Source organism: Eucalyptus grandis, chromosome 10 (assembly GCF_016545825.1).
Source record: "Eucalyptus grandis isolate ANBG69807.140 chromosome 10, ASM1654582v1, whole genome shotgun sequence".
NCBI lineage: Eukaryota > Viridiplantae > Streptophyta > Magnoliopsida > Myrtales > Myrtaceae > Eucalyptus > Eucalyptus grandis.
The window spans coordinates 25,061,246-25,074,559 of NC_052621.1; the positions used below are offsets into that span (position 1 = coordinate 25,061,246).

General features: G+C 37.1%; 1 protein-coding gene across 1 annotated transcript; it reads left to right on the forward strand.

Moving 5' to 3' along the window:
• Positions 1 to 3,764: 3,764 nt before the first annotated feature.
• Positions 3,765 to 12,851, forward strand: LOC120288778 (ethylene-responsive transcription factor 13-like). The gene is made up of 2 exons (XM_039302932.1): positions 3,765 to 3,841; positions 12,206 to 12,851. Exons 1-2 carry the CDS (start codon positions 3,765 to 3,767, stop codon positions 12,849 to 12,851), a joined length of 723 nt encoding a protein of 240 aa, XP_039158866.1.
• The last annotated feature ends 463 nt before the right edge of the window (positions 12,852 to 13,314 follow it).

The window sequence follows — 13,314 nt, forward strand, 5'->3', positions numbered from 1 at the left end:
TGAAAGAACAACTCCGCAGTCATTTCCGGGTTTACAGGTCCAGAACCTTGCAAAATGAGAGAAATAATCTTGCCCGCACTTTTTCAAGCGATGCTTAAAACATGTGAACCCCTATGTTAATTCGAGTGCCCTAATTCGAAGAGACTTTGCAAGGGACGTAACATAGGCTAGGTTCTTGGGTTGAGAAACGAAAAGATCATTAGGCTCAAAATATGTGTAAATTGTGAAAGTTGATGATCATCTTGGCATTGCCATCAATTTTCTCTTTACTAGGGATTGTCATTATGAATGCACTATAAATCTTGACTCTTTGAGTACTGCTCCATTAGGAAACAATTTTGGCAACTGATAGTCATTTATTTGACATTTCTATGGGCATCGGCCTTGTTTGTACCAGGCGCACCGCTTTTTTCATGCCCCTTAGTTCTATTGAATGACCATATGGTGTTTCTTAACATTTGGACTTTTGGGAGGTCTTCATCTTCTGTCAGCACTCTAGACCATATTGTTTGAATAATTACTAAATTTGATAACACGTGAGAGTTGACTAGTGTACCAATTTTGAATTTTACTCTCATTTTGTCACAGTTGTACTAATTTTTTGATTTTTTAATGGTATTAATCTAATTTAAAGGAGAGTGGCAAGCGAAGTTGCGACTCTTGCTTGGCAAGGTGTGCGACTCACCCAAGTCTGGCGAGGGTTAGCCGGCTATTGCTTGTGTCAAAATGTGCCAAACTAGTATGTCTATAAAAAATTTATCAAAAATTTATTTTTTGACCATAAAAAATCCAAATTATTGCATTTTTGATTAATTTATCCCAAACTAATACACTTATGATAAATTTACCATCTTTTAGTTTTCGTTAAATTTTACTATCAAATTGATGAATTTGATGACACGTGAGAATTGATTGGTGATCCAATTGTGGATTTTACTCTCTTTTTTTGTCATAGTTATACTAGTTTTGTGTTTTCTGGTGGCCTAAATCTAATTTAAGTAAGGATATATTTGTCACAAATGTATCGGTTTTGGTTTTGGTGGTCAAAAATTAGTTTTGGAGTAAATATGTTACAATTGTATCATTCTGAGGTTTTTTTTTTTTTATAGTTATTTGTGGTAAATTTATCAATGGTGTACCAATTTGGATTTTCTGTAGTTAAAATTAGTTTGAGGTATATTTACCATAGTTATATCAATTTTGGGATTTTCATAATATTAAACTTTTTTCTTTTTGGAATTTTTGGAGAGAGGGTGTGCGATTTCTTGCTTAGCAAGGGACAGGCTCGCCTAGGGCCAACGAGGGTTAGCCATCTCTCGCCTGTGTCGAAAGCCCAAAACTAGTATGCTTACAACAAATTTGCTAAAAATTAATTTTTTTGATAACAAATTTGATAAATTTATCCTAAATAGATACACTCGTGACAAATTTACCTTCTATTAATTTTTGTTAATTTGACCATCAAATTGTTGAGTTTATTGATACGTGAGAGTTGCCTAGTGTACAAATTTGGGGATTTATTCTCTTTTTATCATAGCTTTACTAGTTTTATGATTTTTTTTGTAGTATTAATCCAATTTAAAAGATGATAAATTTGTCACATATGTACCGGTTTTGATTTTGACAGTAAAAAATTTAGTTTGGGGTAAATTTGTTGTAAGTGTATTAGTTGGGAGTTTTTATGGTTATTTAGGTAAATCTATAAATAGTATGCCAATTTAGAGTTTTTTATGGTTAAAAAAAGAATTTAGGTTAAATTTATCAATGACGTATTAGTTTATGATTTTTTGTGGTTAAAAAATTAATTTGGGGCAAATTTGTCAAAAATGTATTAATTTTGGGTTTTTCGTGATATTAATATTTTTCTTTGGGTTTTTGGACTTTTGCCTGGCCATATTTGGATAGGGGCGCGCCTCGCCTAGGGTTGGCAAAGTTCAATTGGCCCTCACTTGTGGCTGGCAAAATTGAAAGGTTTTGAACTAAATTAACAAAATGGCAATTGGTTTATGACTTTTTGGACAATTTTCCCTACATGTTTGCCGATAAAGATTTCGGTACATAAAAATAATCAGCTATAACTGGATTTATCCTCGTACTGCCTAAAATAGGTGTAATGCCAACGCGTAAATCTTGGTCTTAGCAACACAATTTTTGAATGAAGCAAAAAAGTTAGACCACCAAAAAAATAATCACAAAGACGACCCGTATGACAACTGCAATTCTAGCCTTTTCATATGTCGCATTCATTTTACCATGCGGGGTTAATACCAATATTGGTACCGCGTAAGTCACGGCGGAGAAAATTATAGCTACCTAGATGATTAATATTGCAAGTTTTGTACATATCAGCTGCATTAACGACATGCCACTAATGAGAAAGTAAAATTGCAGTAAATAATGATAGGATACAAATGGTATTGTATGACACAAAAGATGTATGCTCATCATGATACTTGTAAACCATTATGGCAATGCCCGCGTTGTAATGTTTTTCGGCTATGGAATCCTCCTGCCATACGCCTCCAAGAGGACTCATCGCCGCTTGAAAGGCCATGGTGGCAAGTAAGATTGTGACAACCATCACAAACTACAAACCTTTCTACCAATCTATGTTTTCTTGCCTCTTATTTAGTTGTGCTACACGCGGACAATATTCACTCTCGGAGGTGGCCATATCCTCCATAAATAAAAATTACCTTTTTGTGAACTTCTAAAGAGGAATAACCTTTCTTTATCATTCCACAAAAAAAAGTAAATTTTATTTGTGGAGAACATGACCACCTCTAGAGGGAATACCATTTTTGTGTCAAACAACCAAATGAGAGGAAAGAAAACAATTGTCCATAAAAAAAGTATGTAGTCTTTGATGGTCGTCGCAATTTTACTTGCCACCATAGCCTTTGGAGGAGCAGTGTGTCATCCAGGAAGAATTTGGTAAGTGGACCTCGTGGCTGAAAAGCATTACGCATATTGCCATAATGGCTAACAATCATGATGAGCATACATTTTTTTTTTTTTGTCATGCAATACTATTTGTTTCGTATCGTCATTTATGACAATTCTGCCTCTCATTAGTGGCGTGTCGTGATGTGTACAAAACTTACACATTAATCGGGTTGCTATAATTTTCGCGGCGGTGACTTACGCAGTACTAATATTGGTAAGTAAAATGAATGTGACATATCAAAAGACTAGAACTGTAGTTATGATATGAGTTGCCTTGCCTTTATGATTATTCTTTTGGTTTGCCAACTTTTCTGATTCATTTGAAAATTGTGTCGTTAAGACCAACATGTGGATGTTGGCATCACACCTATTTTTAACATGCCCTACTTTGCCATTCGCAGTCACAATGTAGAATGTCCAACGGATAGATACTACACACATTCGATGCATGACTTCTTTATATTGTGTTGACTGTTGTGTGTTGATATGTTTCACGATATTACTAGTTTTCGCCATCTTCCTTTGCCTACTTATTAAGTCTGAATACCTCATATTGAAAGTTGTTGGACTGATTGTGTCCAATCTCACAGTCAATACATCCACCAAGGCTGATTGGAAAGCTGCCTTCTTGGTAGAAAAACTAGAGACATACAAGAGCAACACTTGGCATTGGCATAAACAGAGCCATCCGTGCTATGGGCTGCTGGTAGGATTATGATAAAGGCGACTATGATGGAGAGGCCTGAGGAGGCAGTGTTTTAGGTCATGGATTAAGAGTGGAGGTTTGTGAGGATAGTGGCTATCGAATTGGGTATGAGATGCAAAGCATGTACGTGCTTGGGTCGTGGTGGAAGAAGTACTACGGCCTCATTAAAGCACACTATGACAACTTGAGGTATCCTTTTCTTTTCCATCTATAATTTAGTGTTTATGATTTTTTTTTCACTTCTACATTATTGTTAAACGATTGTGTGGCATTTATAAAATGCAGTGAATATTCTAAGACAAAGTCCAATGTTATATGAAATTGTTATTTATGAAAGATGAGTAAACGTTGTGTGAAGTGCATCACTCTTACTAAATAGAACTTTGTCTAATGTATATCAATGAATTAAGATTTGAAATATTATTTAAATCGCTAGTATTTTGTCCGATATATAACTTAATTAATTTTTTAAAATAAAATTTAGTACTTGTGAATCTTAATAGATGAGATAGCTTGCAAGTTACAACCTCAGCCTCATTTTGATATATATTTAGTACTTGCGAATTTCTTATATCATTCAAAAATCACGGATAACTAAATTATATGGAAAATAAAAGAACATTATGGCCAATAAGAGTTCAAGGCGGGCTTGTGAATGTTACTATCAATAGCAGCTCCTAAGCTGGGTCTATGGATGGATTCAGTCAAAATTGTTATAAGAGCACGACGGAAGATTATAGCCAACGACTAAATTATCGCTGGAAACTAAAGCTTCACTCCCTCGTAACTTTGCTAAAACAACTTTCATGTCGTCACAATGAGCTTCAATGCCATCATAGCCCTTCTTTCACAGCCCAAACACGTATGTGCCTCGCATCCTCAGACCCACCCTGACAACCACTATCCCTATGGACCTCCACTCATAATTCGCCTCCGACACCACTGCCTCCTTAGGCCTCTCTATTGTCATCTTCGCCTTTATCAAGGCCTGTTGGCCAACCGTAACATGATCGGCTCTGATGCCAAGGATTGCACTAGATCCCGATGATATAAGATGAAACACTCGACTGCATGGAAGTACAGGTTTTCGTAAATCTTTGATGTCGCTGCCAAGAGGGTGGCATTTCAATTAGTCCTGATGGATGCAATGACTGTAATATTGAACATAGTCAACCCCACGACTTTCAATATCGGGTAATTAGGTCCATTAGGGAGGTAGAGGAAGATGGCAAAAACGAGTAACACTATGAACTAGATTAATATGACAATCAATGTGCAACAAAGAATCCATGCGTTGGATGCGTCTGGCATCATTTGTTAGACATTTTGCATCACGGCCACAGGTTGGAAGGGAGGCATGCGACTGAGATGGGTGGGCATAGTGAGGAAAGTAGGCCCTCGTCGGCCCTTATTAGTGGCCGGTTCATCTAACCACAGGCAGAGGTGAGGAAGGTTTCCCCTCACAGGGATTCTACTCCCACCTGGACGATGACTAGCTAAGCTTGATCGATATCGTCTCTGTCAAGCGTCGTCGAGAGGAAGGAATTACAGCTAACATACGCAAAAATTTTGAGTCGCGTTCTGCCGTGGACGTTCTTCTAACATCCCCAAAATTAGGTTAACGAAGGAGAGATGAAATTTTTCAAGAGAAATATGAGGGCATACAAAAATGAGATTTTAATCGGGAGAGAGAAAATGAACTAAGGATAAGCATGGTGTCGGGGCGGGCGCCGAGCATGGGGAGGAAGAGGTCACTGACAATGCCAAGCCCTAGGATCTCTAGCAGCAGCTCGCTGCCATTGGACAGACTTGATGGGTGAGCCCTCGCCCAGGGCCAGCGAGGGGCAACCTCGTTGATGGCTACGAGGGATGACCTCCCTCGCCTTTGCGAGCGGTTAGATGAACCGGCCACTGATAAGGGCTAGCGAGGGCTTGATGGCCCTCACCGACTGTCACCGAGGCCAACCTAGCCGATACGGCGAGGGTCGGCTTGCAAGCTCTCGCCGTGGTCAGTGAGGGCTTGGTAGCCCTCGCCCACTACCGACGATGGGCGTTTAGTCCTTGCCAGCCTTTCCTAAGTTCGATGATGAATGGTGCAACCATTGACCTTAAAAAAAAAAAAAGGAACAAGACAACCGAATTTTAAAAAAAAAAAAAGTGGACAAAAATACTCCCGATCAAGCCACCGAAATATGAATCGGAAATGCATCGTTCACCGGCCAGCAAGTGAGGTCATTCTTTGAGACACATGACCACTTTGGGTCCTTATTTGAGACAGACTTCACTCTAGGTCCTATTTTGAGAAAATGAAGGCACTTTGGGTCTTTATTTGAGATTTTCTCTTGAAACAATAAATGATATTAACAAATGATGGATTAATAAATGTGGAGTGAGGTAACTCATGACTGCTATTTTCAGGTCGGAATGCGGAGGAAGAGATGCCATGGAAAAGAGGAATAAGGCTTTTTAGGATTTTGGATGAAAGTGAGACATGACTTAAACCACATAAGAAACCATTGCCAGAATATGCAAATCAAATATATAGAAAATGGACTTTACTTGTGTAATAGTACTGTTACTTTCGCCGAGTAACAATAGAACTTGAACTGTTCATTTTATTTTTCTTATGACTAGCACCTAGATACTTACTTCTTGTAGAAAATAATTACTTTTGCGTGATTGCAACATTTAAAGAAATAAACCCAACGACATTATTCAGAAAATGAAAGTTGTAGGATAATTCATTGCAAATTTTAGATGGCGAAATATTGGTTCTAAATAATATAAATTAAAATTCAAGAGTCCATGACTAGAGAAAATTAAATATCCAATATGTAAATTATATAAATATTTATATTAGAATTTTTTCAAAGTTTTTTATTTTATTTGCAAAGGTACACGGAAACCCAAGTGTAATTGTCTTGACACTTTTCCGTCGGGGAAAGGATAGGTTCAAAGGTGATGTCGAGTTAGGACCAACAATCCCCATTCAACGAGAGTTCTCCCAAACTCTTATCTCGCGCAATCTTGAGATATTCAATTTCGATTAAGCCAAAGAGAATTTTGTATTAAGAGTTGAGATCAACTAGAAACCAAGATAGGTATTGGAGTATACATCACTTTCTATATAACCATAATCTAAAGTTTGAGAGTTGATTAAACTAGTTATCTAACTAGTGCCATTTCAGTATCAAAACTTGATTATTTGTTAACTAAGTATCACATGCAGTTTTTTTTTATTCAATCATGACTCTTATAATTTATGTCCAATAGGTGTACTATGCAATGTTTTTAAATTTATTATGGTGAAATTTATTATGGTCCTAAATTGTAATCTAACCATTAAACTAAAACAGAAAAATAACAATATATATATAAGAATCACAATCAATTCACTTAAAGATAGTAGTGAAAGGATAACTAACAAATTAAGTGCAGTAAAAAGGCTCAATAAGAATCGAGCAAAGAATTTAACATAGCCCTATCGTTATCATTATTATCAAGATGGTAACCCTCATGAGCTTAGTTCAAATTGAGTTCAATTTCTTTTCTAAAAATTGACCTTCTAAAACTAAACTAGATCAAATGTGTCCACTAAAACCCTAAACCATGTGTACCCTAACTAAATGAAATTAAGCTAATTTTAATACTAAAATCTAACTACCTCATCAATGCCTATTTTTTTCTAACTGTTTTCTAATTTTCTTTATTTTATAATTTATTTTATTATTGATTTATTATTTATTTCTGTATATGGGCCACGGATACAATTTGGGCTCTTATATCAAGCCCCCTTAATCTATTTAACCCATTTCCCCAAAATTCAAATTCAGCCCAAATATATTTTAATGAAGTTAAGCCCATACTTTCCGACACTGTTCAAGCCCAAAATTCATTATTGAACCTTAATTGAGCTTATCTTGAAGGACGACTGCTCCAAGAATGCACTCTAATTCAGTTTTCCAATATAAAACCAATCCTCTTATTCTCCGCTTTTTTTATTTATGGTTTTATCATGCAGTTGTTATTATTATTATTCATCCTTTGCGTATCATTACAGAGAAACCTTGATGACTCATTTTCAATCTCAGACAATTAAAATTTCAACAACAATTCATATCGGATTGGAAATCGCACAATTTATCATTGGCCACCGCCAATCTCTGGAACATGATTATCAACCACCTCCATGTGTTGCCAGATAATCGCCGCACTCGTTGGTCACCAATCATCCACCCATTTGGATTTTCTATTAACTCAATGATATCTCATTCATAGAACTCAAAATGTACAGCTAATGTATATAGAGACATACCGCGCAAACGAGATCGGAGCACAGAAATCGGACCGTAATGATCGAATCGTTTCCTCGGGACGCCCACCGCAGAACACGACAGCAGGCAAACCATCCGGAAATAAAAGAAAAGAATATGTCACTTGCAGTCAACAGATAAAATCTCAGAAAATCGTATTTGATGAATCATGAGGCAACCGATGACATACAAAACAACATCGGGCTGTCTTCGGATCGAACGAAAAATAGGCGTCATCTTGCTTATATTTCTCTGCGACATCTCTTCAGACGTAAGCAATATCGAGCGAGGGTTCTGGATGGAACGTTATAGTAATGTTTGGATCTGACACCATCGCATCAACGCGGATTTCAGGTCAAACCATGAACAAAAGCTTCAATATCAGTCAGATTTCCTGCGAACATTACCATGACGTTATTAATTTTTTTTTTTTTTTATATTGTTTTAGATCAAAGATTGAAACGAGATGAGGAGTACTTGGATCTCACCTGCTCTTTTGATCGCATCTTCATCTTCTTCGGACGCCAGCGAGAGCGAGAGAAAGCGAGAGAAAGCGAGAGTTAGCCAGAGAGAGAGAGAGAGAGAGAGAGAGAGATGAGCTCTTCCGTTTTTGAGGGGGCTTCAAGGACTATGGTCATTTGAACTTGGATAAGATAGATTTCCCTGTTGAGATTTCGTGGGTTTGAATGGGTCAAAAAGCGAGAATCTCGGATATGGCAGCGCTAACCGTCGCCGGCTGAAGACTAATCGAACTGACTCAATAACTCTATTTCTTCTTCTTCTAACTTAAAAAAAAAAAAAAAAAAAAATTTAATGAATGCTTAACTGATCGACACAAATTTATGTGCCAATAATAATTTATTGTGTAATAGTGTTGAGGCTAAACATTGTGCAATTCGGGTATAAGTTGCAGGACTAGGAAACACTTGAGATAAGGGAGGAGTCTTTAATCTTTGAACTCGAAACTTTTAGGCTGATTCAGGTTTTTTTTTTTATCCAAGACCTTGTACTTTAGTAAGTATCAAATACATTTCATAGTTGGACTGACTTAACAACTCTATTTCTTCTTCTTCTTACTTTTTTTTTTTTTTTTTTTAATGAATGCTTAACTGATCGACACAAATTTATGTGCCAATGATAACTTATTGTGTAATAGTGTTGAGGCTAAACATTGTGCAATTTGGGTATAAGTTACAGGACTAGGAAACACTTGATAAGCGTCGGTTCAATTTGTGTAATTGACTAATCGTCGAAAAATAAACTAATGAACCAAAACTCATCAACTTAACATTATTTTTATCTTAAAAATATCCCCAATTAAAAAATACGTGGTTTTTTTAGAAACCTTAGTTTCACTTTGGTTGTTTGCTAAATAAATTTTCTTTAAAGTACAAAAGCAAATTTTTTTTGGGTCGAAAAGTACAAAAGCTAATTCAAAATTAGGAAATAAAACTAAGTGAAGGATAAGCATGTGTGTTTCGAATTAAAGTTTTCGGTCTTTTATTGTAGTGTCTAAAATTTAGTGAATATTAAGTGAAGCTTATTCAAGGAATAAATTAAGTTATCCTTGAATTTATCTTGATCTAATTTTGAGTTGAATTGAAAAATAATGCATTAATCACATTATTAACCGGAAGTTATATTTCAAAATCTGAGTATCATTCATGTATTAATATATATTTCTTGTTTTGACTTCATCACGAACTACATACATAAACCTATATATTTAAAGTTACTTTATTTTTAGAGAATAAAAACCCAAATTATACTCATCATAACATATTTACCGTAATTTTTTTTTTTTTTTGTGTGATACAATAAATCCTAAACTTATACCTATGGGATACATTTACCCCTCATCAAGATTTCGCAAGTAAACACCACTAAAATCCGCATTGAAATTGCACTCATGTGGCTTCACGACGTCTTTTTGGGTGAAAAATCAAATATGTCCTAAGGGCACAAGTTTGGAGTTTTTGATGTTACAAAATAAGTTTGGGGTAGATGTACTACATTGGGCATAGTCTGAGGTGTTTTCTGTTTTTTTTTTTTTCTCCTTATTTTTATATGATTTTTACAAATTTAAAATCAATGAGATGAATTCAAAGATATAAGTTTTTTGGGAGGATTATAGAAATTTATTTCAAAATTTTTTATCCTGATCTTTATCAATATTATTGATCAAATCTTCACCCAAAAAAATATATTATTGATCAAATACACTTAAAGATGACTTTCTTTATTTATTTTCGGATTTAAATTTAAATCTAAAAAGTGATAGATATGTAAGCATGACAAGTCACTCAACTAATCATACTTGGTTGAATTTAGGCCACGTGCACATGACGAGCAAAGGAGCAGTTATGGCTTTATTGACTCTTAAATTTTACTCGACAAATTAAGCAATAAATTATTGTAAAAAGTTAAAAAAGTAAAAAGTAAATAGTGCTAAAAGAACTCAAAAAGAATAATGAACAATAAATAAATAAAGATATGTAACGAATAACGAATAAGAAATAACAAAAGGTCAATTCAATTTTGGTCCAATTCGCTTAGTCGACATCTGCGTGCTTGAGGATATGATTTTCTATGCACAAAAAACATAAGAATTGAGCAAAAATCCTCTCTCTGGTTCCCTCTCCTTTGCCGATCACCCCCGGCCACCACCTCCGACAGCCACAACCTTATCATCGGTCGTCGCTCACACAACGGAGAGAGACCCATTGAGGCATTCCAGAGAGTATTCTTTGAGTGACATCTCCAAAAACTTCTTTCAGAGGATTGACATCCAAAAGAGTTCTTTCTTGTTTCTGATTCATCTTCGTGCCCAAGGTGACTCAGCCATCATCTTTGTCATGAATATCCGAAGAGCTTGGATTCGTGTCCAAAGCCTTTGTTTGAGCACCAATCACTGTTGACGAAGTCTCACAGGTTACGGTTGCTAATTTGTTCACCATTCGCGACCTGTGATCCCATCTTAGCCATTGCAGATCAAATGGCTGAAAATCGTGAAATACTCAACTTGATTTTCAAAGTCTTTCACCGCCGATTGTTGCCACCGACGTGTTTGGGACCTCCTTTTATCAGTACAACAGTCAATCGAGCTTTTGCCGGGCGAGATCCGAATCCTAAGCACAAGGTTTGGAGTCCGAGTCTTACCCCCAAAGATCCCAAGTTAGACTCGACGGATCTCGATTGTGACCTCGAAGTCTTGGTTCGAGCACTAGAGTGCTAGGTCCGCCCATGAAAGTTCTAAGCTAGGTTCTAGGGCCCTACGTTCGTGCTCCGGACAAGGACAATGACGATAATCATGTTGGTGGGGAGGTCAAGTTGGGATTTTAACTATTGAGAATTTCAATCCTTAAGATGCATAAATCCTTTTTGGTAATTTATGTCTTGTTATATTTTTTTTGTAGATTCAGAAAGGAAAAAAAATTTCCGGTCCATCTTTTTACTTTCAAAAGATATCAAAAAGAAAAAAAAAATGGAGAAACATTTTTCGATAATCGGAATATGAGACAAATAAAGTAAAATGACGTTTCTTAAAATATCATGTCACTACTACAGTGTTCAAAGAACTCGAGTCATCTCCTATACTTCGTCTGTAATTTTTCCATGATCAGTGCTTCTCGTTTTCTTCTTTCGTTTTCCGCCACATCCTTTACGTTTCCGTGCCACAAAGTTTTCTTTTTTCTCAAGCGTCAGTCATTGGATCCATGAAGCAACCCTTCAGATCTAAAGAGCCACTATCCTTGCCCCCTAAAAAAGGAGGAACGTGCCCCTTGCTTTGGCTTTTCAATTCAGAAAGGATAAGAATAAATTATATCACTTTGTCCCTCTCCTGAATAAAGAAGTCTAAGTGAGCATTTGAAACACGTGTTGAGAATCTCATGAGTCATCAGTCATATGTCATCGATGACTACTACATGGCACTTTCCCAGAAGCTCCATCCAAAATGTAGCTCAACCTATATAAAGCTCTCTCTCTCATGGTCTTTTCAATTTCACTCCTTCAGAAGCCAAATCATCCCTTCAATCTTCCACATTCAGTGATCTCAAAGCTGCAAATTCTGGCCCAAAGCGAAAATGCTTCAGGAAATCTTCAGTCCCTTTAAGACCGATCCATGCGATGCTTTGAAGTCCATCTGTCAGCATCTTCTTGAAGAAGATGATGATGATGATGCTGTCAACGCAGCATTTTCTACACAAACTCCAGCAAACATGTGCAGGAGGTGTTGAAGCTTCAGCAATCTTTTACTGATGGAGAGTTGGAGCGAGCTGCCCCTAAAAGTCGATGACTCGGAGGACATGGTGGTGTACAGCGCTTTGCGCGATGCGCTCAACTCCAGGTGGACAGGGCCTCAGGCTTCGAGCCAAGAACTGGATTTCGAACGGACGACCATTGATTATAACAGCGTTGGTCTGGCGACAGAGGAGAAACAGGAGACGGTGGAGCGTGAGGTACAAGTGCCGGTCAAGAAGACGCATTATAGAGGAGTGAGGAGGCGGCCGTGGGGAAAATACGCAGCAGAAATGAGGGACCCCAAGAAAAACGGAGCAAGGATTTGGCTTGGCACTTATGAGACGCCCGAGGACGCGGCATTTGCCTATGACCAGGCAGCTTTTAAGATGAGGGGGTGCAAGGCCAAGCTCAACTTCCCACACCTCATCGGCTCCACTGACTACGAGCCCATCAGGGTCAGCCTGAAACGTCGGTCTGCCGAGCCTAGCTCGCCGTCCACGTCTAGTGGTGAAAGCTTTCTGACAGGGACGAAGAGGAGAAAGAGAGAGGTTAATGTAAATGCTAAGGTGGATTTTCGAAGTCCAATCCCCTTTCACATTCTAGATGTGGGCTTATTGAGTGTGGATGAACAATTTTTGTTTTGATCGTGGAAACTACAATTTAGTGTTTTTATCCCATTCCATTACGGTTTGTACACAGGAAAAGAGAAGCAAAAACTTCGTTGCTATAGATTAATCGACAATTACCCTTTTTTATTGGAGAAGTTCCAAACCCGGCTATGGTTTAAGCCAAAACGATGTCATTTTAGACATTAATTCTCATTCAAGTTAAAATTAACAAACTTTCGAGAGAAAAAGTAATAAAAATCCCTATTAATATTTTCCCTTGATTATATTGGATGAAGTTAATAGAGAGATTTTTTTACCAAAAACATAGAAATTTACTCGTATCAACGGAAAGTTTTAAAACTGAAAAAGAAAAAAAAATTGTAAGTTTACCCACCCCGTGATGGGCGAGTTGGTTAGGGCACACCTTAGTCACACGAAAGGTTAGGGTTCGATTCTCCTACTCGCCACGTTGCGCGACTTAAGTGGGGTGTCATGGGTG